Source organism: Macaca nemestrina, chromosome 9 (genome assembly GCF_043159975.1).
Source record: "Macaca nemestrina isolate mMacNem1 chromosome 9, mMacNem.hap1, whole genome shotgun sequence".
Taxonomy (NCBI): domain Eukaryota; kingdom Metazoa; phylum Chordata; class Mammalia; order Primates; family Cercopithecidae; genus Macaca; species Macaca nemestrina.
In genome coordinates, this window is record NC_092133.1 from 143899012 (window position 1) to 143925934 (window position 26923).

General features: G+C 46.6%; 1 protein-coding gene and 2 long non-coding RNA genes across 3 annotated transcripts in view; 2 read left to right on the forward strand and 1 right to left on the reverse strand.

Annotated features, from left to right (window-relative positions):
* Nucleotides 1–26923, forward strand: part of LOC105490816 (disco interacting protein 2 homolog C) — a 378821-nt gene that overhangs the window by 334728 nt on the left and 17170 nt on the right. The window contains 2 exon segments of the mRNA XM_011756731.3: nt 7803–7832; nt 9268–9329. Of these exon segments, the coding sequence (XP_011755033.2) occupies nt 7803–7832; nt 9268–9329 (92 nt within the window).
* Nucleotides 882–3123, reverse strand: LOC139356440 (uncharacterized). Its single transcript, XR_011608408.1, has 3 exons — nt 2993–3123; nt 1347–1422; nt 882–986 (listed from the first exon to the last, which is right to left on the reverse strand). It is a non-coding gene; the product is annotated as an uncharacterized lncRNA (long non-coding RNA).
* On the forward strand, nt 9341–16877 carry LOC139356439 (uncharacterized). Its single transcript, XR_011608407.1, has 2 exons — nt 9341–12389; nt 16715–16877. It is a non-coding gene; the product is annotated as an uncharacterized lncRNA (long non-coding RNA).

Sequence of the window (26923 nt, forward strand, 5' to 3'; positions counted from 1 at the left end):
TTTATTATAAGTAGCTTTGTGGGATTAAATCAATAGTAACTATTGCAGTGACCCTTAACTCTTGAAACTCACACAACGAAAGAGAAATACAGCCACCCTAGTAATAGAAAGAGTCATGGATTGTTGAAAGAAGTGAGCCGGGCATGGTGGCTCACACTGTAATCCCAGCACTGTGGGAGGCTGAGGCGGGTGGATCATTTGAAGTCAAGAGTTCAAGACCAGCTTGCTCAACATGGTAAGACCCTGTCTCTACTAAAAATACAAAAATTAGCCAGGTTCAGTGGCACACATCTGTAATCCAAGCTACTCGGGAGGCTGAGGCAGGGGAATCGCCTGAACCTGGGAGGTGTAGGTTGCAGTGAGCTGAGATCGTGCCACTGTACTCCAGCCTGGGCGATGGAGCAAGACTGTATCAAAAAAAAAAAAAAAAAAAAAAAAGGAAAAGAAATGTGGAAGGCTCAGGAGATGATGTAAATCTTAAGTAATTCTCAAAATAAAGTTATAATAAGACTTGCATTAACTTGAGCTCTCAGTTTCCTTGTCCCCCTACACTGCTTTTAGGTGAAGGAAATAAATAAGGTGCTGTTGGGGATTTTGAAAGCCTCAGGGAATGAGCCACCGTCAGCAGGAACTTCACGCCCTCTCCTGCTACACGGCATCCCAGCCAGTGCTGGGGATCATGGAAACCGTCTTCCAGGTACCCTGCACATCAGTCAGCTTTCTGACCTGTAAGCAATGGAAACCACCTTTGGCAATTTGAGGCACCAATAGGTGGCTCTCAGAACCACCAAGGGAGTAGGACCAGTGTTGGGACCCTGCGTCTAGGAGCCGCTTGTGCAGTAGCATGTTCTTGTGAGGAGAACATGAAGTCTGCATTGCTGACCTTGTTCGTGAACACGAGACTTCCCCACCAGCATGGCATTCCCCAAACCTGGATCATGTCAGGACACCTTCACTGCCGACAGCAAGAGCCCAATTGCTTTGTCCTGTAAATGGATGCAACTGGTTAGTCATCTCCCCACACCCTAGCTTCCAGGAAGGCTGGGAAGGGGACTTCTGGTATTTTTACTTCCTGTAGAGCCACGAGGGCTCTGTATCCAAACAGGACTCAAAAAGTGGAGTTCTCCTGATACAGGAGGAAGGTAGAGATGTACGGTGACTAAACTGTGACAGCTGGTGACTGCTCCCGCCCCTCCCTTTCGCTGCCCAGCATCGCTGCATTCTCGTCCTGCCCTCATGCTCTCCACAGCCCTAGGAAACCACCGTGATGCAGCTGCTGCTTTTACATCTACTCAGGCACTCGCCCTTCATGCAAAGGGGAAACAAGCCAAAGCCTCTGGAATTACCATGACCAGCGTCAAACCCACGGCTTTCTAGGTGATGCCTCCTCTTCCTCCATTTCCATCACTGGCATTCTGTGACCTACAGATGGAATTGTAAAATTTACAATTGAGGGATGGAGAGAGAAAAGAGGAGAAACATTCAAATTCTTCTACCAGTGTTTTTGGATGTCTCACGTGCCCTAGGCGCTGGTGGACACTGCACTGAACAGATAATCATGGGGATCTTCAAGTTGCTAAGTGAGTCTTTCCATCTGTCTCCAGGAATGTTGGAATCACCACCAGAAGAGTCTTAGGGACCCAGGAGATCGTGAAGAGGGTACGAGGGGTTAACTCCACAGCCTCAAGTGTTCGCCTGGCTTTCAGCGAGGGATTTTCTGTCACAGTCACAGAACATTCCTGGCTTTTAGTCTGTGTCTTGAACCAGAAAACAAGAATCTGAGTTCATCATTCAGTCAGTACAACAAAACAGTCATGCTGCGTCCGTCTGGGTGCTTTCGTCTGCTCTGTGACTCGGCAGCCCCTAAGCTAAAGCCTTCCCAGGCCCTCTCTCTCAAGTGTCAGAGCACGGCGTCCAGGCTGCCAGCCTCATGGTGCTTCCTGCACAGCTGCTCAGCCCTGCTGTGCCACTCAAAGCAGAAATAGGCAATATGTAAATGAGCAGGCATCGCCGTGCTTCAGTCAAACTTTATGAAAGCCAGTGTGTGGTGCTCCTGATGACCAGTTTGCTGGTGGGTGGCCTGAGCTGGGTTCACACTGTCTGTGGCCCCCACCCCACCAGTAATCCATTCCAGAGTGCCCCGTTTCCTGACAGTCTGTCACCTGCATCAACGCCTGATGACAACATCCAGATCCATCCATTGGATGCCAAACATAGAAACAAGCTCAATGTGATTTTTGCAAATTTTTTGAAGGTTTCTGAATTCCATTTTTTATTGAGATGTAGAAGTCACAAGAGACTCTTGTTCCGACCATAACCATCGGAACAATCTGGTTAATACGCAGATCCATCGTTTTTAAGATCCATCAGAGAGTTGAAGACTCAAATGTAAATGAATTAAATTTCTTCCGAGGAGAAAAGAGACCTGTATGTGGCTTTTCCCATGGCAGAGGAACCAGGAGAAAGAATTTACCATAAAAAATGATAAAGCAAAAGGTTTCTGAACTTTTTAAAAAACATAAATGGCAGTATCTGGTTAGCAAGGTAGATGAGAATCCCAGGGGAGCCCTAAAAGTGGATCCATTTTCTCTGAGGCACTCTGGACCTTTAGTGTGCAAAAGGCAGGGGCTCCTGAGGGCTGGGAGGTGAGCAACAGAGCCCTGGCTACCCCTCCAGGGCGGACCGGATCACCCAGCAGAGCCCTGGCTACCCCTCCAGGGCGGCCCGGATCACCCAGCAGAGCCCTGGCTACCCCCTCCAGGGCGGCCCGGATCACCCAGCAGAGCCCTGGCTACCCCTCCAGGGTGGCCCAGATCACTGTGGGAACTCCACTCACACTTCAACAACGGAAGTGGGATGAGGGCATAGCACATCCCTCTGCAGCGCCCTTGCCCTTCACCATGTGTAATATATTTGCCTTCCAAAGGTTGGGGGTGTGGCAGTGGAATAGAAGAAGCTGGGGGTGAGACTGAAGAGAGAATCACCCAGTTACCTGAAAAGCCAACAGCGAAGCGGTGGGCGGAGTCTCCTGCCGTTTGGAAAGCAGGTCCTCGCCGTGAAGCATAGACGACTTCCAGGGTCAGTGTCGGGCCCAGCATCCGGGTCCTGCCCATAGACTTGTAAATTCTTTTCTGGGGATAAATGTTATTTAATATTTACTGTTCTTTTAAATACAGTCTTCGTTGTTCATAAAACATTGTGTTATATAATCAAAATTTAAAAGAGCTGCAAAAAAGCAAGAGAATTGGACTCATGTTCATGAGAGGAGACAGCCCCTAAAACAGTCAGTAGAAGAGACATGCTGGAATTATCAGAGACTTTGGAATAGCTGTGATAGGTGAGGCCAGGAATTTGTTGAAAAGGTCTACAACATCTTTGAAGAGGTGAGGGGTATTGCAGAAGGATAAAAACTATGAAAAAAACAAAATGGAAATGCTGGAAATGAAAATTAGTATTGGAAATAAAATTCCCATGGTTTAATAGGAGACTAGATACAGTAGAGGAGAGACTCATTGAATGAACTTGAAGTCTGACCGATAGAAATGACCTAAGCATAAAACAAGGAGAAAAGGCATGAAAATACAGTGGAACAGTGTCTGAGACCCGTGGGTCTAACATACCTGTAGTGATCGGAACCCCAGCAGGAGTGGGTGAGAGAAAATGGGGCAAGAGAACAATTTGAAGAACTATGGCCAGGAGCGAAGGGAAGAATCAACACAAAGATTCAGGAAGCTCAGTGAACTCCAGGCAGAGTAAATGAGAAGAACCACACCCAGACACATTGTCCAAACACTGAAAGTCGATGGCAGAGTCGATCTTAAAGCCCCTGCAGAAATAAAGCTAAGTAGGGGCAAGTAATAAAAAAAACACTGAGTTCTCATCAGAAATGCTGGAAGCAGGAGATCCTTCAGAATGGAAGAGAAAAGCAGATACTTAGCCAACCTAGAGAATCCATCAGCAAATACGCATCACAAGAAATAGTAAGAATGTCTCAGGATGAAAACAAATGATAGCAAAATGAAGCCCAAATTTTTAAGAAGAAATGAAGAACACTGAAAAGAGTAAATACAAGAAAATGTTTTAGAATCTATCAATATGTAGACATGTAAATATTTTTTAGTTTGTTTTAAAAGTATTAACCGTTTAAAAATATGAACTGCTGAGGTGTTCATAATGTGTATAGGAATAATAGATGAGACAACAGGAAGTCGGGCCCTGGAAATGCACCATTGCAAGAATCTTCATTTTCATAATGCATAACACTATGTGAAGATAGAATGCAATAAATCATGCAAAAAATACACAGAGGGTAAAATGAAATACCACAAATATTCTTTCTATTCATGAGAAAAGGAGGCAGGAAGGGAGGAACAAAGAACAAAAGGGACGAGTAAAGAACCAACAGCAATCGCGCCAATAAGGACGTGAAAAGTAAATGAACTGTGGATGACGTGATTGCTGAGGTTGGAATGTCTGTGTCCCCCCCTCCAAACCATCTATGTTGAACTATAATCCCTAATGCAGTAATATAAGACATGAGGCCTTTAGAAGGTGATTAGATTATGAGGATGGAGCCCTCATGAATGAGACTTCCACCCTAAAGGAGCATCTTCATCCACTCTGCAGGTGCCTCGATCCGGGATTTGCTAGACTCCAGAGCTGTGAACAGCCTGTTACCTAATCTAAGGTATTTCACAGCAGGGGGTAGCAGATGAGCACAGACCCAGCCTTGTCCTGGTGCCTTCCCGTGCCCAGGAGAGGCGGACATTGGCCACAGACCCTGCGAAGGATGGCGTCCAGCTGCTGGGTGATCTGGTGCAGCACAGGGAGGCCAACCTCCCTGTCAGGCTTCTTTAAGGGAATGCTGGCTGGTGCCGAGTTAAGAAAGATGAGTTAGCGGTGACGAGAGTGCGGAGGGAAGAGCACTCTGGCCAGGGAAGCTGAGCTGAAGCCCCTGCAACTTTGGAGGGGTCAGGAAAGATGGGAAGAGGCCAGGGTGGCCAGAGAGGGAGGACGACAGAAGGCTGCACCAAGCGCCGGTCCTTTTCCCAAGATCAGTGGGAAATTGTTAGAGTGCTTAGGGCAGGGACCTGTCATATTTAGCTAATCGTTTTGAAACGATCACTTGGAGTACATCATGAAGGCTTCTCTAAGCCGGTGACATTTCCACAGCCCCCACATTTTAATGCAAATAGAGAAATTCTTTTGGAAATAGGAGTACAAAGAGGTAGTCAAATTTTTGTGTCATTTTCCCTTTCAATTTGAAGAGTGTCATTTGCCTGGAGACATACAACCTAAGCTTTTTCTCGTCTTAGACGTACCCAGCGTACTACATAAGCCCAGTATCAGGTCTTTGGAGTTTGTTCATTCTTTCACACATTTCTACTTACTGTAGCCCTATGTGCAAGTACTAGGTTGTGCTAATATTATGGTGTGTGAATTGCTAAATAGTAAAATCACCAGTCAGCTTAAATGCTAAAATTAGTCCTGTTTTGTGTTTTCTGTGCTGATATTTGGGATGTGAGTCTGTATATCTTCACCTGAGATTTAAATATGACTCATTTGTGCAATAAGCACTTAATACCTAATTGATATAATACTTTTATGTCGGTAAGAAACTTACTTTTTGGTATATACATTTGTCCCTAAGTGGGGGACAGGTTTCCAGGCTCCCTATTGATACCTAAGTCCGCAGACGCTCAGGTCCCTGCTGGAAAATGGCTCAGCATTTTCCTAGAACCCATGTACATCCTCCGTGTACTTTAAATCATCTCTAATGACTTGTGATGCTGAATATGATGTAAATGCTGTGTAAACAGTTGTACTATATCATTCAGGGAATTATGACAAGAAAAAGTCTGTGCCTGTTCAGTACAGGTGCAATTTTTTCAAATATTTGTGATTCAAGATTGGTTAAATCTAAAGATGCAAAATTCACAGATATGGAAGGCTGACTGCTTAACATTTTTATTATATAACTGGATTTTAATGTGAATCCTTTTTTCTCATTAATGTAACTTGCAATTTCAAAAATGCTTTATCTTTGTTTCTGATTGAGCTTTAGTTGGAATGGATAATGCTGTTTTTCTGTGGGTCCTTTTTGCAAGTATTTGATCCTTAAATACTGAGGGGCATTAGGGATCTCTGTATTTAAGGAAACACTGGCTAGCATTCCTTGGCAATATGATAAATACTCCCTCAGTATGTATCTTGAAATTTCAGACTTTTTACCTCAGGGGTTTTTATAATTTGGAAGCAGCTGTGTCTTACCTCTTTATCTCCTTCACGTATTCTTCTCTATTAATGCTCAGGCCTATTTGGCTTCAGGCGCAGTGTTGCCTCCTTCACGTGGTACAAGATAGGAAAGGAGGTACTCACTAGTCCTGAGACTAGCCATGCACATTTTTTCCTGAGATACCACCTTGAGCCATTGTAACAGTTTCTGAACTTGGATAATTTAGAGAGAATGCTGACTTATTTTTGTTCCAGTTAATATTTAGGTTTCAAGGAATCATGAAGGAAATTATTTAAATCATTGCTTCAGCTCAAATATATTCAGTAAAAGTCCACTATGTGTTTGTAGCGTACACACCTTTATTGGCTATTTTCTTTCTTCATGCCCTTCCTCTCCTTTTTAAACATAAGGATGGTGAGAGACAGCAGTAGCCATAATTACCCTAGTGAAGTAACAGAGAAGAGTGGAATCATAATTTCCTTTTAAAATCTTGAACCGTTGCTTATTTTCATAGACTTGGCTCTGTTGTGAGTGGTGGCAGTTTTTCCATCTGGCTTTGTGACCAAATTTCAGCCAGAAGAAAAACACTTAACTCCCTTTCCACCGCTGCGGCTGCGGCTGCGGCTGCGGCTGCTGTCTCTAGTGTCTGCCTCCTGTTGTCATGGGGGTGTGGGTGGGTGCTGGGCCGTACACACAAAGGACAGGTGTGCATCAGTCCAGGCACCTGTGAAAAATCTTCTACTCTTTGTACTTCTGGGGAATGTTTGGGAAAGACAGCTAAGTCACATAGGGAAAAATACCTTGCATCCAAAGAGCTTGCCCAAGTTGCTTTCTGGAATTGTCCAGCAGCTGGGGTAGATGATTTAATACGGGTAGCAGGCAGGGACCACAGCCATGGATGATGAGGAGGAGAAAACAGAAATTGGTGTATCTGTTTGGGGAACAGCAACAGAGCACATTTGCTGGGGTGAAAACTGCTCCTGAGGCTGCTGAGTAGACCATGTGAGAGCCCAGCGCTGGATTCTTTCAGGCTTCAGATGCGCGCTGGCCTCTCCTTTTGCCTCATCGTTTAGGTGGAGAGGGCTAGTGCCCTAATTTCAGGTGTAAAAGCTTACAGGCTCTCCATTGTTACTGGAATCAGAACCTCGGAACTACCTCAGCTGATTTAGCGAATGAAACTTGCCACTCCCACGTCCCTCAGAGAGTGCTGTGAGTGAGACGGTGCAGTGCCACCATTTTCCTTCTGTGTTTCGAAGTGACTCAGGTCCCTGCGCCGTGGTTAGTCACCTGCTTCGCCCTCTTCTGTTGCTCCGTGGATATGTTGACATCTTTTAAACATTTCTTTTAGTCTTGTACAGTGGTTAATTTTAATGATTTCCATATTTGATGTTGTTTTTGATCTTCTTTTCATTTTGTTTCCTGCTTTTCGCATTCTCCTCCCCACCCCTCCCTCTTCTCCATCCCATTTTTCACTGTCGGGTCATGTGTGTCTATGTGTTGTGTGTGTTGGTTTCTGTTGTCTGGTATTCTCTCCTCTCTCCTCATCCTCACCCTTCTGCTGCTGTAGCCTCACAGGCTGTGGACCCTGGCCGAGCAGGTAGGGGACTTTCCTGTCCGTCACACCCATGCCTCCCTGCCCAGCCCCGCTGCCTTGCCCGCATCCAGCCATGGGACAGACTAGCAGTTGAGTGCAGAGATTGGCCGGGGGTCTGCGGACCCTGTGATCGTGGGTGCTGCCTGCCGGGCAGTGTCACGTTCCGGCCTCACGCGTAGCCGACGCTGTCTTCCCGGGGTGCGCGGTCAGTGGTTCCTTTGCCAGTTTGGTTCATCTCTGTTTTACTTAATTCTCCACCTGTTTTCCATTTACTTTTTAATTGACCCTCCATGGCTGTACTTCGCGTTACTCACCGTGGCCGGTTCTCCGCTCGGCACTAGTCTGTGGCGTGGCTTTGCTGAGCAGCAGGGGTAGAGCTGTCACTGGGAGCGTCCGCCGGGAGGCTGACTCGCATGTGCTGTTCTTTTTCCCTATCTCGGTGGTGAGATACCAGGGCCCAGGGTTATTGAGTACTATGGTGTATTTTAATGACATTGTCTTTTTTTTTTCTTATATATAAGCAATATAAGAAAATTGTGTGCCTTTAGTACAAAATTTGGAATTCTCTCCTGAAGAATTTTAGTGTAATTCTTCAAATGAATTCTGAAGTGCTCCCTTATTTTTTGGCAAATTTATTGTAGGTTGTCTTTTTCCAACCAAGGTATTGTATTGCCTTCCCCAAAAATGGTTGTACAATTTTGGTTTGTAACACAGCCTTCATGATACTGCTATTCTGTGGACAGAGGTCACTGGTCAGAAGTCAGCATGGTATAATTTTTCAAGCAATTCATGGTGCCAAGAAAAGATTTCTGGACTCCTGTGTAAAATCAACAGCCCAGTGGCTCAGACCACCAAGTCCTGCCCAGCTTACCAGGATAAAATACCCCTTCTCTGACCTATGTCTCAGCCGAAAATGCCCTCCTCAGGCCAGAGAGCCAGAGCACAAGCAGAGCCCGGAGGAGCAAGATGCTCCCCTCACCTCCCTCCCTGGCCTGTCCATCCACATCATGCATCTGCTTCACTGTCCTGGGCCCTCAAAGTACACCTTTTGTTGTTAAAGGTGGATGCATGTAGTAAAATTTCTCTGCACAGATGCTTCATATCCTTCCAACCTGCTTTTGCAGCCGCCGTCTTGGCAGTTTCAGCCTTCCCTTTTTTTGGCACAGTGCGTGGCTTGTCTCCTTTCTTTCCTATTTTTATATATTGGCGGTCAAGCTGTGTGAATCCAGTATTATCCTAATAAGATATGCCTTCTGGAATTTAAGTTATCAAACTGAAAGTTAGCAGGTGCCTTGCAGAGATTGCTGGTCTAAGTGCTTTTAGTTTTATTTTTCACTTTAACATTTTACCAAAGAAATGTTTCCTAGCTAGTAGAAGCACAGACCCCAGTCTCCTTCCACGTAAACTTGAGTTAACCACTCTGTGTTGTTGCTTGCAGGGAACCTCAGGACCTGACCCAACCACTGTCTATGTGGACATGAGAGCCCTGAGACATGACAGGTACTGTACGCTTCTGGGTTTTTTTCTTTTCCTTTTTATGTTTTGTTCTGTGGCCTTGCATGCAGGTGTCCATCTAGAAGAAGGGGTGCGCGTGATGTTTATCTGCTCAGAGTGTGATTGTCTTATGAGTGAAGTGGTGGAGTTAGGCATTGGCTTGAACTTTGCAATTGAAGACTCTGGCCAGGCACGGTGGCTCATGCCTGTAATCCCAGGACTTTGGGAGGCTGAGGTAGGCGGATCACCTGAGGTCAGGAGTTCAAGGCCAGCCTGGGCAACGTGGCAAAACCCCGTCTCCACTAAAAATTACCCAGGTTTGGTGGCAGGCACTTGTACTCCCAGCTACTTGGGAGGCTGAGTCAGGAGAATTGCTTAAAACCGGGAGGCAGAGGTTACAGTGAGCTGAAATTACACCTCCGCATTCCAGCCTGGGAGACAGAGCAAGACTCTGTCTCAAAAAAAAAAAAAAAGGAAAAGAAAAAGAAAAACTGTTGCAGGATGGCAGTGGCCGGTGTGATAGCAGGAGTGTGGCCAAAGCCGCTTTATCTGACCGTTTCACCGGAAGGCAGGCACTTGGTTCTTTTCCTTCCTATTTTAGGCACCATTTTGCCCCCCTTGTAGAATGTCAGCATCCTGCCCACATTTATTTACATGATGTTTTGTGAAGGTGCTTAAATTAGGGGTTAGGGTTCAGGTTACCTTCTCTATGTGGCCTCCTAAGCGCCCCCTGAGAAGTGGAGTTCTTGGTGAGTGTGTGAGGACTCCAGAAGGCAGGGATGGGGTTGAGCAGGGTGAGAAGCCCTTCAGAGGAATCTCTGCCCACCAAGGAGGACCCACTAAGATGCCAAAGAGGAAGGAAAGAAGGCGTCATTTTTACTGCAGACTTTACCCGTTGAAACAGATCATTTCCCGCTTGGCGACTGTGGAGGTGCCCGTTCTTTGTTGCTTAGGTGAAGTGTGTGGGACGTGGTGTCTTCCCTAACCGCCGTCAGCAGCCGCTCCGTGACATGTTGCTGTGTGTGCCTGTGCCTCGGGTGTCTGGCGGGCCTGGAGGCATTTTCGATCAGCACAAGTTGGGCAGTGGCTCAGCTGGCATCTGGTGGGGGGATGCCAGGGATGTCCCAACAGCCTGCATGGGACAGCCAGTGGCTGAGAGCTCACGTGCCAGGGCCAGGAGCCACGACCGCCCTGACGGTTCACACTTGTAGATGCATGCCTGGCCCTGTGGCTCTTCCATCAGGCCCTCCGGTCGACAGAACCCCTGGCTGCACAGTTATGAAATCACAGAAGAGTGGTGGCCACCTAGGAGCCCTCGGGAGGCCCTGCAGGCTGAGGGCCAGAGGCAACGCCTGCCCCCAAGGCCACCAGCTGCCAGGGACAAAGTTCAGTCTGGAACACTTAGAAAAATCAGAAATGTAGTTTTACATTAGATAACTTGTTTCTGAGCATACAATTTTCTAAATAATCACTTCTGGGCTTTAAAGCATGTCTACTTAACTCCCTGTAAGAATTCTTTGGAAAATATCTCATAATTGTATGACTTCCTGGAGAAGTGAGCAATATCTCATCAAATAACACATGTATGCAGTTCTATCTGTGGCCTGGCCCTCATAAGAGTAACCTTTTCCCTGACTAGGCTGCTAGGTGCTTTGGAAAGCATCTGAAATGGAAGTGAGAGCACGTAGGGAACAGGAGCTTGCAGTGCAGTTCACTTTCCCACACACCACTGCGTGGGTCTGGTTGGCACCCACGCCGCTCACTCTTGCTGCTCGCTGGCCTAGGCTTTCACCTTTGAGCAGTGCCGAGCGGAGCTCCTTGGATGCCAGACATCTTCACAAGACTCAGACCTGACCCCCATCCTCAGCACTTTACATACAAAGAAGAAAAGCAAAGTCTGGCTCTACATTGCAGAGCAACTTCCTTTCACTGGGCCCTGCCCAGGCACCCCTGAACCCTCCCTGCTGCTCTCTAGATGGACCATGTGCCACTCTTCCTCGCATGCCCTCGGGTGGGAGACGCTGCCCTTCCCTCCCGGCTTCTGGGGCTGCTCTCACTCTTCTCATTCCTTTCAGGTTTTTTCTCCGTGATGTTCTCTCTCTGACCTTTCTGACTGGGTCTGTCTGTGGCCCCCTCCGTCTGGCTGGGTCCCTTCTCCCTTACCCTCAGTGCAGAGAACCTCAGTGGCGTCCCAGCCTTGCTCTCTGATGCCCCCACCACCTACTCACAGTCCGCAACCCCCAGCCCACCTCCAAGGAGTCTGGCCCCAGGGGCCTTTCCTCCAGTCCTCCAAGCTCAGCTCCAAAGCCCTCTCCTTCCTTAAACCTCCCTTAAATATTCCCAAGTAAAAATACATCCAGCTTTAATCTGCAGCATCACTTTCGACCTTTACTAGCATGTAACACACCTCATGCTGCAGCCACTGGCAGAGGGGGCTCTGGGTCACACAGGTAAGAATTCAGCTGCTCTGGGAACGAGGTATTATGCTCTGTAACCTGTTTCCCTCTTGCTTTAGTCAGTTTCGGTTTCTACAAAGGAACACCTGAGACTGGGTGATTTATAAAGAAAAGTGTGTTTGGCACAGGGTTCTGCAGGCTGTACAGGAAGTGTGGTGCCTGCATCTGCCTCTGGTCAGGTTTCAGGGAGCTTCACTCATGGTGGAGGGAAAGAGGAGCCGCAAGTGAAGAGATCCATGGTAGGAGGAGGGGACAGACTGCCTTTAGCCACCGGCTCTCCTGGGAGCTGGTAGAGCAAGAACCTGCTCCCCCGCAGGGAGGGCCTGCGTCTATTATGAGGTATCTGTCCCCATGACTCCAGCTCCTCCCATTAGGCCCCACCTCCAACCCTGGGGATCACATTTCAGCAGGAGCTTGGGGAGTAGGGGGGGAGGTGCTCAGAACAGGTGCAGTAAAACCAGTCTTCCCGGGCACCTGTGAGGACAAAGTAAAGGAATGCTGTGAAGAGCTGGACCGGGGCCGATGCTGTCACTGTGAGCTCCAGCAGCTGGATGATGACAGAGGACTCACCTCTTCTGTTCCACTGGCCTAGGGCTGCTGACCACAGAGGGTGAGAAAGTCGACAGTCCAAGGCCAGCAGTCGGGAGGCAGTGAAATATGAGAGCCACTAAAAGCACTGACCCTTTTCTTTCTTGTTACTCTTCCTATAAAAATGGGATGGTGGTTTTCTCACTTGATCTGCATTAGGGTCTGTCACAGGATTAATTACTGTTCCTGTTGCTTTAATGGCACACTCACTTGGGAGCTCCAAGGCACCTGGCCATGTATCGTCTAATTACTGTGGAGAAGGTTAGCTTATTGGTATGCACATGCAATTTCCTTGAGAGAGAATATGAATGTGCACACACACAAGAAAGACGGCCTACAGAGGAAGACGACCATTGTGGAAGTCAGTGGTTAAACAGGTGTATTAGCCATTTCTACTTGGTTTTCTGCCTCTGTTTCTGATGCCTTTTTTATTCTTGGAGCCATGGTGGGTGGGACCTGCCTGCATCTGTGACAGGTCACCATGGAGAGCATTTCTGCATCACAGAGTGAGGAGACACACTCTCCCTGCTTCTGGAACAGATTACAGTCCCACATGTGCAGGAAGGAAATGATGAAATTGTGTTAATACTATTTGAAAGTGACTGTTCATTTTAAAAATATTTTTACAATGTAATTCATTTTAAATGAATTCATAAGTCTCTCAATGACTTCCAATTTGGTCTTTCCATGAACACTTTAGTTTTTCAGACTTTAGATAGGAAATATATATATATTTTTGTCTGCGTTTGAAGATGGGGTTTTTAAGGCTGGGAACAGGCTCACACCTGTAATCTCAGTGCTTTGGGAGGCCAAGGCAGGAGAATCATGGAGCCCAAGAGTTTTGAGAGCAGCCTGGGCAACATAGCAAGACTCCATCTCTACATTTTTTAAAAATGAGCTAGGTGTGGTGGCATGTGCCTATAGTCCTAGCTACTCAAAAAGCCGAGGTGGGATGACTGCTTGAACCTAAGAGTTAGAGGCTACAGTGAGCCGTGATCACACTGCTGCACTCCAGCCTGGGCAATGGAGCAAGACCTTGTCTCAAAAGAAAAAGAAATAGTTTTAGCAATTTTTTATATCTTAAGAACATTACATTGGTGTAAAGTCCTAGGATGAAAACTTTCTTAGCTTCCTCAGGGCTTGTAACCTGAAGTCATAATTAAAGGGTATTACCAGAAAAGCATAGATATTAAATTAATTCCTGCTCAGTGTTAGTCCAAGTATCAAGATCCTGAGAGCAGGGGGCACAGAATAAAAGTGCATCAATAAACTTCAGACTTAGGAGCAGAATGGAGGGAGTGAAGACAGAGATAAAGACAAATAGCTTAACAAGAGCCTTTCACCCGGTCAGGTCCTTGTGTGTGTGTGTTTCAGTGCATGAGTGTGCTATGAATACATGCATGTGTGTGTTGCAAGTATGTGAATAGTGTCTGCACATGTTAATGAGTTTGTGCATATGCAAGCTTGCCTGTGTTATGTGTTGTGTGGGTGAGTGATGTGAGTACAAGTGCATATACGCATGACAGTATGAGTTTGTACAAGTGTGTCGTGTATATATGCTGTTGTGTGTTACAAGTGTGCATGTGTGTGCAATATTACATGTTTCTACTGCACATGCATGTGCACGAGTGTAGTGTGTGCTGTAAGTGTAGACGTGCATGTGTGTGTCATGAGTGTTGCAAGTATGTTGCAATTGTGTGACTGTTTCAAATGTGTACACATTTATGACTTTGCATATGTGTGTGTGCATACAAATATGCAGCATGTATTTGTGCAAACATGAGTACATGCAAGTATGAGTATGCATGTGTGTGTTGCATGGGTGGGTGCCTGTGTGTGGTACAAGTGTATGAAGGTTTGCAAGAATGCAAGTGCACTCCCATGTGCATGTGTGTTCAAGTGTGAGTTTGCATGTGTGAGTGTAGTGTACCAAGTGTTTTATGTGTGTGCAAGTATGTTGCATGTGTACATGTGTGCATGCAGATGAGTTTGTGCTGATGTGTGGGCTATGTGAGTATTGTGTGTGTTGCATGTGTGTGCATGTGCACATGCACATTGAGTCTTAGTATTGCCTTGCATTTTGTATGTGGAGTTGTGTTAAAAGTATGCACACGTGTGCATGCATGTGGACGTGTGTGTGCATTCGTGTGCATACATGTGTACATGAGAAGGATTCGCTGGGAGGGGGCCACAGTTCTCCAGGTGGTCTTTAGTCCACTCATCACGGCCTGTGGTCTTAGCAGACTGAGAGCTGGGCTCTCAGTGGAGCTCCTGCCCCTTTACTGAATTAGTCATGTGCTGCATAGTGCCATTTCTGTCAATGACAGACCACAGTGGTCTTCAAGACAGTGTTCCCTAAATGACAGTGGTTCCATAAGACTGTAATGAAGCTGAAAAATTCCTGTGAAAATGGAGTCTATTGATGTTGTGGCCATCATAATGCAATACATTACCTGTTTGTGGCTATGCTAGCGTAAACCTGTGCTGCCAGTTGTATAAACATGTAACATGTAGGATCATACACAGTACATGCATAATACTGGATTGTGATAAGATACCTGTGTAACCAGTTTATGTACTTACCTTTAATGTCGTTATCTTAGAGTATATTCTCTCTGCTTACAATAAAAAAGTTAACTGTAAGACAGTCTCAGCCGGTCCTTCAGGAGGAATCCAGCAGAAAGCATTGTTCACACAGATGACAGCTCTGTGCATGTCACTGCCCTAAAGACCTTCCAGTGGGACAAGATGTGGAGGTGGAAGGCAGTAATTTTGGTGATCTTGACCCTGTGGAGGCCCAGATTAATGTGTGTCTGTGTATTCGTTTTTAACAAAGTTTAAAAAGTCAAAAACTTTTAATAGAAAACTTGATATAAGGATAAATTATTTTTGTACAGCTGTACAATATGTTTTACTCTGTTTTTATAAGTGAGTCAAAAAGCTTTAAGGAATTTACAACATAGAGTTACACTAAATGGAAATTTATTTAACAAAGGAATTTTCTTACAGATTTAGTGTAGCTTATGAGTACAGTGTTTATGAATCTACAGCCACGTGCGGTGATGTCTTAGCTCACAAGTGCAGTGTTTATGAATCTACAGCCGCGTGCGGTGATGTCTTAGCTCGCAAGTAGTCTTTACGAAGTCTATAGCCGCATGTGGGTGATAGCTTAGCTTACGAGTACAGTATTTAAGAATCTACAGCCACATGCGGTGATGTCTTAGCTCATGAGTACAGTGTTTACGAAGTCTACAGCTGTGTGCAGTGATGTCTGCTTACAAGTACGGTGTTTACAAATCTACAGCTGCGTGTGGTGTTGTCTTAGCTCACAAGTACGGTGTTTACGAAGTCTAGAGCCACATGCAGTAATGTCTTAGCTTACGAGTACAGTTTTTAAGAATCTACAGTTGTGTGTGGTGTTGTCTTAGCCCACGGGTACGGTGTTTACGAATCTACAGATGTGTGAGGTGATGTCTTAGCTTACAAGTACAGTGTTTACGAAGTCTACAGCTACATATGGTGATGTCGTAGCCCTTTGTGTGCACTCACCACTCACTCACCCAGAGCAGCTTCCAGTTCTAAAAGCTGTTTATGGGTAAGTTCACTATATGGGTGCACCATTTTTTATCTTTTTACAGCATGTTTTACTGTGCCTTTTCTATGTTTAGATACACAAATACTGTTGTATTGCAATTGTGTATAGTCACCTGCTGTCCAGGTGTGCAGCCTGGGAGCACTTGGCTGTACCATACAGCATAGGAGTGTAGGAGGCTACCCCATCCTTGCGTATGTAGGTCCACTCTGTGGTGTTTGCATGATGACACAATGGACAGCTAATTTTTCAGGATGTTTCCCTGTTGTTGAGTGACATGACTGTACTTTTTACCTGTGGCTTCTCAGCGTGTCACACGATCCTCAGGTGACTGTCCCAGCAGAGTACCCAGGAGCCTCACCCTCACTCCCCTGTCCCTTGGGTACCAGAGCTGAGCCTCAGGGTGGTTTGTCTGGCTGCAATGAATTTAACAGGTGCTTGGATTAGGCTCAGGACCCATTGTCTGGCCTCAGATCTATCACTTTCTGGCCATGTGATCCTGCACACGTTGCCTTCCTGTATTTTACTTTCTCTGCCTGTGAAATGGCAGAAGCAGTGCCACTCCTAGAGTCATTAGGAGGATTCTTGGTATGTGTCAGGTACTTGGGACAATGCTGGCCAGCTGTCTCAGTACAATTATCTGATATAGTTATACCTTTACATTGGATATACGATTGTGTGTATGTACTCATGCAAATGCCTTGTTCTTATTAGTTTGTATTTTTTTCCTTTCTTTCTGCTCTGGCTGTCTTCAGGCATGAACAGCCTCCTAATCCATCGTCTTGCCCAACTTGAGATGATCATCGGGTAAGGGACAGTAGGGCTTTCATGATTCCTTAAATAGAACTTGCAGTCTACTTGAAAACAGATGACAAACCAGTGGGGAAAACCGAATGAAAAATAAAGAATTCACATTCACACTATGTCACTTGTGGTATTTGGACACAATGTCCTGTGAGGCTTTGTCGTTCTCCTGGTGCCTGGTTTGCAGCTCCCACTTCTCTTGCTCCCCACTCCAAAAATCCCCTGGCCAGGTGTGTGTGGAAGGAGAGCAGTCACGGAGCACCGTGGCCACCCCACAAGCGGGTGAGGACGCAGTTCCCAGAGGCGGGCTCCCAGGTCCTGACCCTCTAAGGCATGTTTTCAGGAGATGGAAGAGGCAGGCTTATTGCCAAAATATTTTTGTCTCTGCTGTTTTAGAATTACCATCCGTATCCCAGAGAGACTGTGTCCATCTTTAAACTCATTAATATTTTTAGTCTTTACATCCCATTCTCTAATTTATTCTTTCACTTTGCCACATCAGTGTAAACTTTAAACCTTTGAGGGCCTCAGTTTATCTCCTAAATGAGGCAATTAAGCAGCAATGAGCAGCTCCCACCCACTATGACCCCCTGCAGCTGCCTTTTCTCCTGACCCCCTCCACCTTCCCCAGACGCCAGCCCTCTACTGTCTGCTCAAGGTCCTGGGGCTGACCGGCATCCCCTCCCTCTGACATCACCAGTGTTTCCTTATCTTCGAAGTCGTCTATCTGAATGTAAATATGACATGACAAATGCCGTCTAAAAACAAAAATCCTCCTTTGACCCTTTTCACCTGTGGCCACCACACGGCCCTCTCCCCAGACAGCTGAACACCTCAGAGGGTCTGGGTTCATCTGGCTCATGAGAGACAAAGCCCTATGTCCCCACAGTTCCCTGGTGGCACCCAGCAAGGCCACCTATGACCCCACCCTAATGTTCCACGCTGAGTGCCATGCTAGTGGATGCTGCTGAGCCTACCCTCCTGCTGGAAACTCGCTCTTCTCTTTGGGTTTAGGAACTACACACTGATAGTTATTTTGGTGACATAAACAGAAAAGCTTATTTTTCTGTTTAATAAACAAAAGATGTCTTATGATTTAATAAACAAAAAGATGCTTTTCAAGTCCTTTCTGTGGAGAAGGAGTTGCCTGGCTGCTCAGGGTGAGTTCCGGTTTCTCCACATGCTAAGGGCCGCCTCCGATTTGTTTCTCCACACGCTCAGGGCCGCTGCTGATTCCGGTTTCTCCACACGCTAAGGGCCATCTCTGATTCGTTTCTCCAGACGCTCAGGGCCGCTCCTGATTCCAGTTTCTCCACAGGCTCAGGGCCACGCTTGATTCCGGTTTCTCCACACGCTCAGGGCCGCCTCTGATTCCAGTTTCTCCACACGCTCAGGGCCGCCTCTGATTCCGGTTTCTCCACACGCTCAGGGCCGCCTCTGATTCCGCCCCTGATTCCGGTTTCTCCACACGCTCAGGGCCGCCTCTGATTCCGCCCCTGATTCCGGTTTCTCCACACGCTCAGGGCCGCGCCTGGGTTCCGGTTTCTCCACACGCTCAGGGCCGCTCCTGGTTCCGGTTTCTCCACACGCTCAGGGCCGCTGCTGGTTCCGGTTTCTCCACACGCTCAGAGCCGCTCCTGGTTCCTGTTTCTCCACACCCAGGGCTGTGCCTCTGATTCCGGTTTCTCCACAGGCTCAGGGCCGCCTTTGATTCCGCTTTCTCCACACGCTCAGGGCTGCTCAGGGCTGCCTCTGATTCCGGTTTCTCCACACGCTCAGAGCCGCTCCTGATTCCAGTCTCTCCACACACTCAGGGCCGCTCCTAATTCCGGTTTCTCCACACGCTCAGGGCCGCGATTGGTTCCGGTTTCTCCACAGGCTCAGGGCCGCCTTTGATTCCGCTTTCTCCACACGCTCAGGGCTGCTCCTAATTCTGGTTTCTCCACACGCTCAGGGCCGCGATTGGTTCCGGTTTCTCCACACGCTCAGGGCCACGATTGGTTCCGGTTTCTCCACAGGCTCAGGGCCGCCTTTGATTCCGCTTTCTCCACACGCTCAGGGCCGCTCCTGATTCCAGTTTCTCCACACGCTCAGGGCCCTCCCTGATTCCGGTTTCTCTACACGCTCAGGGCTCTTCCTGACTCCGGTTTCTCCACACGCTCAGGGCCGCTCCTAATTCCAGTTTCTCCACATGCTCAGGGCCCTCCCTGATTCCGGTTTCTCTACACGCTCAGGGCCCTTCCTGATTCCGGTTTCTCCACACGCTCAGAGCCGCTCCTGATTCCAGTTTCTCCGCACGCTCAGGGCCGCTCCTGATTCCAGTTTCTCCGCACGCTCAGGGCCGTTCCTAATTCCGGTTTCTCTACACGCTCAGGACTGCCTCTGATTCCGGTTTCTCCACACTCTCAGGGCCGCGACTAGTTCCGGTTTCTCCAGAGGCTCAGGGCCGCGACTGGTTTCGGTTTCTCCAGAGGCTCAGGGCCGCGACTGGTTTCGGTTTCTCCACAGGCTCAGGGCCGCCTTTGATTCCGCTTTCTCCACACGCTCAGGGCCGCACCTGGTTCCGGTTTCTCCACACACTCAATATTGTCTTGATTAAACCTCTACTCTCCATCCCTCTTCCCTCAGCCCCTGGTACCCGCCATTCTACTTTGTCTATGAATTTGACTACCTAGGTAGGTACCTCATATAAGTCCAGTCCTGTGGTATTTGTCTTTTTGTGACTGGCTGATGTTACTTAGCATGTCCTCAAGGTTCATCGATGTTGTAGCATGTGTCAAATTCTCCTTCCTTTTTAAGATTGAATAGTATTTCCTTGTGCGTATACACCACACTTGGCTCATCCATTGTCTGCCGATGTTCACTTTGGTTGCTTCCACCTTTGGGCTGTTGTAACTGATGCTGCTGTGAACATGGTTTACAGATATGCTGAAGACCTGGTCTCAGTTCTTCTGGGTATATACCCAGAAGTGGAATTGCTGAACCATACAATAGTTCTATTTTTAATTTCTGGAGGAACTGCCATACTGTTTTCCACAGCCACTGCATCGTTTTACTTTCCCGCCAGCAGTGCACATGGGTCTAGTTTCTCCATGTGCTCACCAACAGTAGCTGTTTTCTATTTTTTTTGAGAGTAGCCATCCTAATGGGTGTGAGATGCTATCTTGTTGTGGCTTTGGTGTGCGTTTTCCTAGTGATGGTCTTGTCAAGCATCTCATGCTCAACAGCTATTTGTATACCTTCTTTAGAAAAATGACTATTCAAGTTTTTCCACACTTTTTAACTGGAGTGGTTTTTTTGTTTGGTTTGTTTTTTGGGTTTTTTGGGTATTGAGTTGTAAGAGTCCCTTACATAATCTCGGTATTAGCCCCCTAACAGATATGTGATTTGCAAATCTTGCTCCCATTTCCTGGGTCATGTTTTCACTCTGCTGATTCTGTTGATTGTGTCCTTTGATGAACAGAAGCTTTTAATTTTGATGTCTAGTTTATCCTCTTTGTTTTCTGCATATACTTTTGGTGTCGTAGCCAAGAAATAATTGACACATCCAATGTCATGAGGCTTTTCCCTTAACAGTCTACAATTTTATCTCTTACATTTATGTCATTGATCCACTTTGAGTTAAAGAATTTTAAATATTTTTTAAAGGCAGGGACATGACGTTGGCAAAAATGTCAATGTCATAAAGACAAAAAAGACTTTGGAAATCTTCCCATTTAAGGCAAGCTAAAGAAATGACAACAAAATACAAAACCTGATGCTAGGGTGAGCCCTGCATTCAAGGTGGGAACTGTAGGGGTATTACTGGAGTAATGGAAAGAATTGGAAAGAGGCTATAGATTAAATATTGGATCAATATTAAAATAATTGAAACTGATAACTGTTCTGTGCATAAGTAAGATAATATCCCTATTCTCAGGAAATCCACCCTTAAATACTTAGGAGTAAAGGGGCCTTGATGTATTTAACTTACCCTCAAATGGTTCAGAAAAAACTGTGTGTGCATATTGGGTAAGATGGGGTGGGCAGTGCAAATTATAAAGCAGGTGGAACATAATATTAACAAGCAATGAACCTGTGTGTTACAAGTATTCTTTATACTGTTTTCATTCTTGCAAGTTTACTATAATTTTGAAATTATTTTGAAAAAACTTTTACACATGCTCATAAACATCAAATCTAGAGTTATTTTTCAAGTCTTTCTAGTCTTATTCAAAAAGGGAAAGTTGCTCTACATTAGTCAAGACTTCAGTGACGGAAACCAAGTTGGACCATTTCAGCAAGTGAAGATTGAGGTAGGAGAGAGGTGCCTGAGGAACTGGAGGGTGGGGTGGAGGTGCAGCCCAGTGACAGGGAGGGTCTGGAAGCAAAGCCCAGAAGAGCCTCAGGAGTCCCCTTGTCACCTTGCTTCTCTGCTCTGTGCACACTTCTGTGCAAATGGATCAGCTCTCTGTGCTCATTCCACCTAGGAGAATGCTGCAGCCCCATGATCATTAGACCTCCTCTGTCAGACGGCTGCCCATCCCCAAGCTACTGGGCCTGGGGCATGGGCTTGGTCACCCAGAGGCGGGAGGCTGTGCCCTCCATGAGGCCTGCAGTCTCACATCTCAAAAGCCAAGAAGAGAGCACACACCCTCTCCTCTCCAGCATGGGCTGTGCAGAGCAATGCCTCCAGAGAGGGCATGTGGAAGGGATGGGGAAAACCTGCACACGTGACCCAGCTAAATGTGAGGTCACCGTCAGCGGTGATGAGCAGGGGGGCTTTGATATTATGCCATGGGGAGGGCGCTCATCTCTGAGGCCTTTCTCCAAAATGCCTGTGATCTATGTCTACCCTTGAACAATGTTAGACAAGTCCCAACCAAAGGGTAGCCTACAAAACACCTCACCAGTCCCCTCAAAACCGTCAAGGTCAGCAAAACGGGGACATTTCTGAGAGACTGTCACAGCCCATAGGAGCCCAAAGAGACGTGACGGCCAATTGTCATGTGGAATCCTGGGTAGGATCCTGGGACAGGAAAGGGATTTTAGGGGGAAATGAGGAAGACTGAGTAAAGGATAGATTTAAATCATCTCAGTGTTGGCTCACTAATTCTAACTAATGTTGGATGTGTGCGCATTCTGAGACTGGGTTGTATTGTAGGGCAATGTGGGAGCTCTACCATCTGCTCAATTTTTCTTAAATCTGAAACTCCTAAAAAGTATATTTTTAACTTTTTTATTTTAATTAACACATAATTGTACAACTCATAGGGTACACAGTGATGTTTCGATATATATAACGCGTAGTGAGCAGATCAGGATATTAGATCAGGAATGTGCATCATTTCTTTGGAAATGTTTGGTGTCTTCCTCCTAGCTATTTGAATAATAAATTACTGTTAGTTATAGTCATCCTGCAGTGGTACAGAACATTGCAACTTCTTCCTCCTATCCAGCTGTGATTTTGTTTCCTTTAACAAATCTCTCCCCATCCCTCCCATCCCAGCCTCCACTATGCCCTGTTGTCCTTTGTACTTCTTTGAAATCAACTTTCTTTAGCTTCCACATATGAGTGAGAACGTGTAGTATTTAATTTTCTATTCCTGGCTTATTTCACTTTACTTAATGTCCTGTGCTTCCATCCATATTGTTGCTAGATGATAGGATTTCATTCTCTGTTGTGGCTGAATCCTATTCAGTGTTACATACCACACCTTCCATATCCATTCATCTGCTGTTGTACTCCTGGGTGGATTCATATCTTGGCTATTGTGAATCAGGCGTAGTAAACAGAGGAGTGCAGGTGTCTCCAGTACACTGATGATTTACTTTCCTTTGGATAAACGCCCAGTAGTGGGATTGTTGGATCATATGGTAGTTCTATTCGTAGTTTGGTATGTGTGTGTGTATGGGGTGGGGAGGGTTGTTTTGTTTTGTTTTGTTTTGTTTTTGAGATAGTCTCACTCTGTCACCCAGGCTGGAGTACAGTGGCACGATCTCAGCTCACTGCAACCTCCGCCTCCCCGGTTCAAGCAATTCTCCTGCCTCAGCCTCCTGAGTAGCTGGGACTACAGGCGTGTGTCACTACGCCCAGCTATTTTTTGTGTTTTTTTAGTAGAGATGGGGTTTCACCATATAGGCCAGGCTGGTCTCCAACTCCTCACCTTGTGATCAGCCTGCTTCGGCTTCCCAAGGGTGTGTGTGTTTTAAGGAGCCTTCATACTGCTCTCCATGGTAGCTGTATTAGTTTACATTCCTACCAGCAGTGTGTAAGAGTCCCCCTTTCTCTGTATCCTCGCCAGCATTTGATATTTTTTGTCATTTTGATAATAGTCATCTTAGGTGGAGTGAGGTGATATCTCACTGTGGTTTTGACTTCCACCTCCCAAGTAACAATAAGTATAAAGCAGCTGAGCGGTCTTTGTTGCTGCTCTGCCTGTGGAGTAGCCATTTTTTTATTTCTTTACTTTCCTAATAAACTTGCTTTCACTTGGGGAAAAAAAAAAAAAGACTTCCACTTCTCTGATGATTTGTGATGTTGAACAGTTTTCATGTATTTTCTGGCCATTTATGTCTTTTGAGAAATGTCTGTTTGGATCATTTGCCCATTTTTTAATCAGTTTTTTGTTTGTTTTTTTGCTGTTGAGATGTTTGAGTTCCTTATATATCCTGAATATTAATCCCCTGTCTGGTGAGTAGTTTGCAAATGTATTCTTTTATTCTGTAGGTTGTCTTTTCACTTTGTTTCCTTTTGCTGTGCAGAAGCTTTTAAGTTATATTAAGCCTATTTGCTTATTTTTGCTTTTGTGGCCTGTGCTTTTGAGGTCTTATTCAGAAAGTATTTTTTTAAAAACCAAGGAGTTCCCAAAAATGAAAAGTTTTTTTTTTTAATTCAATGCGAATGAATGTCATGAAAACCTTATGAATGGACATAAAGTGATAAACAATTTATCCCACTCTTTGCCACAGAAATATTGATGCATTTTTTTCTTTTTCTTTTTTTTTTTTCTTTTTAGACGGAGTATCACTCTGTCATCCAGGCTAGAGTGCAGTGGCATGATCACAGTTGACTGTGACCTCTGCCTCAGGCGATCCTCCCACCTCAACCTTCCCAGTAGTTGGGATTACAGGTGCACACCAACACACCTTGCTGATATTTGCATTTTTTGTAGAGACAGGGTCTCACCACATTGCCTAGGCTGGTCTCAAACTCTTGGGCTCAAGTGAACCTCCTGCCTCAGTCTCCCAAAGTGCTAAGATTACATGGATGAGCCACTGCACCTAGCATATTGATGCATGTGATTAGGATCTTAGGTAGCAGGGATCTGTGCTCAGGATTAGCATTCAGAAATTGAGCACTTCTGAAACTTGAAACCCATCTGGCCTTGGAAGAAGATGGAAGAGGGCAGTTTGGGCTGCAAGATCAGCTCAGTCCATGCCTCCAAATGGTGTCTTTTTTTTTTTTTTTTGAGACGGAGTCTCACGCTGTTGCCCAGGCTGGAGTGCAGTGGCGCGATCTCGGCTCACTGCAAGCTCCGCCTCCTGGGTTCACGCCATTCTCCTGCCTCAGCCTCCTGAGTAGCTGGGACTACAGGCGCCCGCCACCGCGCCCGGCTAATTTTTTGTATTTTTAGTAGAGACGGGGTTTCACTGTGGTCTCGATCTCCTGACCTTGTGATCCGCCCACCTCGGCCTCCCAAAGTGCTGGGATTACAGGCTTGAGCCACCGCGCCCGGCCCAAATGGTGTCTTTTAAGGGAAGAAAACACAGAGCTCTCTCCCACCCGAGGGAGAGAAAAGGGAAAAGGATGGACAGAAGAGTCTGGATTGGAGGGAGTTACATTTATAATTTTATAAATGAAAAAAGTACATAAAGTATGCTTTGGTACTTCATTTGTGCAATGCGGTTAGATGAGATGAAAACGTTCCTCTGTTTTCTTTCGTTGCCCATTTTTAGGGTGATTGGTATCTGTTTCTGGACTTCCATGATCGAGATCTGCTTGCCCTTAGCCTTTTGTGGTGGCCACCGTGGGCCGTCTCTTGCGGTCCTCTGTAGCTTTTGTTAGGGCTTGAGTCCTGGGAGGACCTCCTGTGGAAATAATAGTGCATTTGTTTTTGGTTTTGTTTGTGGTTTTGGATGTGGGAACATGCCTATATATTTTTAAGCACTGTTGTTGTTCCTTGTGATTTTAATACTCTTAAACGTGCTCCACTGGTTGCAAAGGAGATGGCAAGATATTAAAATCCCAACTTTGACAGTAACACTTGCCTCATCCTTTGTGTGCCTTAGCTGGCAGGAAGCTGCAGACTAGACTCAGTCACAGCCTGTTAATTAATCTAAAGTTTTTGAGTATTTAATTTCCCCTCTATCTTTGGGGATTTTTAAAAGCTTATTGTTCAGATGGTCTTATTATACTGGGTATTTTAAATGCTTCAAATTATTTTTGGAAGAAGGTGTAGTTTAAAATCTTAAGTAAAAGTTTTGGTTGTTTTTTTCAGTGGCACATTCATAAATGCCATCCTCAAACTGCGAGTGTGGCTGTGCTGCAGCTTGGCTTTCCATGACTGGGTTACCCCATGTCCTGTCTGCTCCCCTTGAAATGCCACAGAGTTGGCACAGGACAGCACTAGCTCCGTCTGCATCTGGTCTGTCAAGCCGGTTTTTGAGACTGAAGGTGCAGAGGGTGCTGGACCCTTCGGGTCATGAGTGACCATCAGGCCAGTGCTGTGAACAGTGGCGTGGGTGGGCAGGGTGGGCTTCCGGTGGGTGCTCTGCTGGCATCTGCATCAGGTGCCCCACCTCGGGGCATTGGTCAGGGGCTCCGGCTGCCCTGGTCTGAAGCAGTCGTCTTTCTGGCGGGAACAGTGCTGCCGTCTGCCGGCGCACTTCTGTTGGGGCAGAGAGTGCTATTTGTTTCTTGGTTGTCGTCACGTCTTCGAAGCTGGTGTGCTGACGGATGCTCTGTCAGCCCGCGGGTGCTGCCAGGGGGTGGTGGTCCTGGGCAGGTGTGCTCATCCCCCTTTGCATGGCTCAGACAAGGCTCCTTGGTGAGAATCTCAGTTGAATAAAGAAAGAGTCCCTTCTGTAGCTTTGTGGGGAAGGATTAGCGAGAAGTTCAACCATGGCTCTCCTTAGACAAATGATGAAAAACCTGGTTATCTCAGCAGCACCTTCCCGCCCGTTCCCAGGATACCAGGCGTGTGATGCTGGGAGGCACGAGTGAAGAATGAAGACCTCACAGACCTCTCGTGACAGCCGTGCGTCCGTTCCCCACTCAGGGTTGCACGGCGCCATCGGGGCTTCAGCCTTCTGAGATGTTGCTTCCAGCAAAACAGGTTGCTAAGTTCGAGTCCATGTGAGGGCAGTTCAAGAACAGAGCAAGTTAGAGGCTAGTAGCAAGTCCCCTCGTGTCAACTCTCTCTTTGCTTTTCTAGCAAAAGTTTAACTTCAAGTCCACTTGACAGCATAGGATGAAAAGACAGTTTATTCCCCACAAGTCCAAGATTCATACTGGAGTTGAGAGAAATAAGGGGTGAGACAGAGGCCAGGCTGGAAAAGTTTATTCAGACACTCGGTTAAATTGTAGCCTTGATGTGAAAGTAGGTGCACTGTTTAAAACCGACTTTCACCTAGTAAGGTTCGTGGAGCCAATTTGGGCAGCAGTAATGCACGTTGGAGGCAGCAAGAAAAGTGGCACAAAGTTCCGGATCTGGAGCTGACGGGTTTCCTCAGCCCTGAGTTGTCTAAAGCTGACTTTGCAGCGTGACCTGAGCGGAAGGTGCCCTCACAGAAGGTGAGCTCTGCTGGACGCCAGCCTCGGCACGATGGCTCTTGGAAGATGAGAGTCTTCTTGCAGCATCACTTGGTCCTTTTCGTGGCTCAGTCACACTTCCCGCGGGAGAGGGCCAGCCTGGCTGAGCCTGTAGTCCTCCCTCCCTCATGGAGTCCTTCTGCTCCACTCTGGCTCCCGGAGTCCACAGACCTCTGTATCTCCCTCCAGCAGCCCCACTCTCGTGTGCCAGGCAACACCTTGGTTTTAACCTTACAACCTGGTTCTAACTGAGAAGTGTTAATAATCACCGCTACTCATAACTCACGGAAAACAAGCACTTCAGATCCATAGCTCATTGAATTCGCCCAAACCTGGTGATGCCTGCATGTGATCCCCAGTCTGAGAA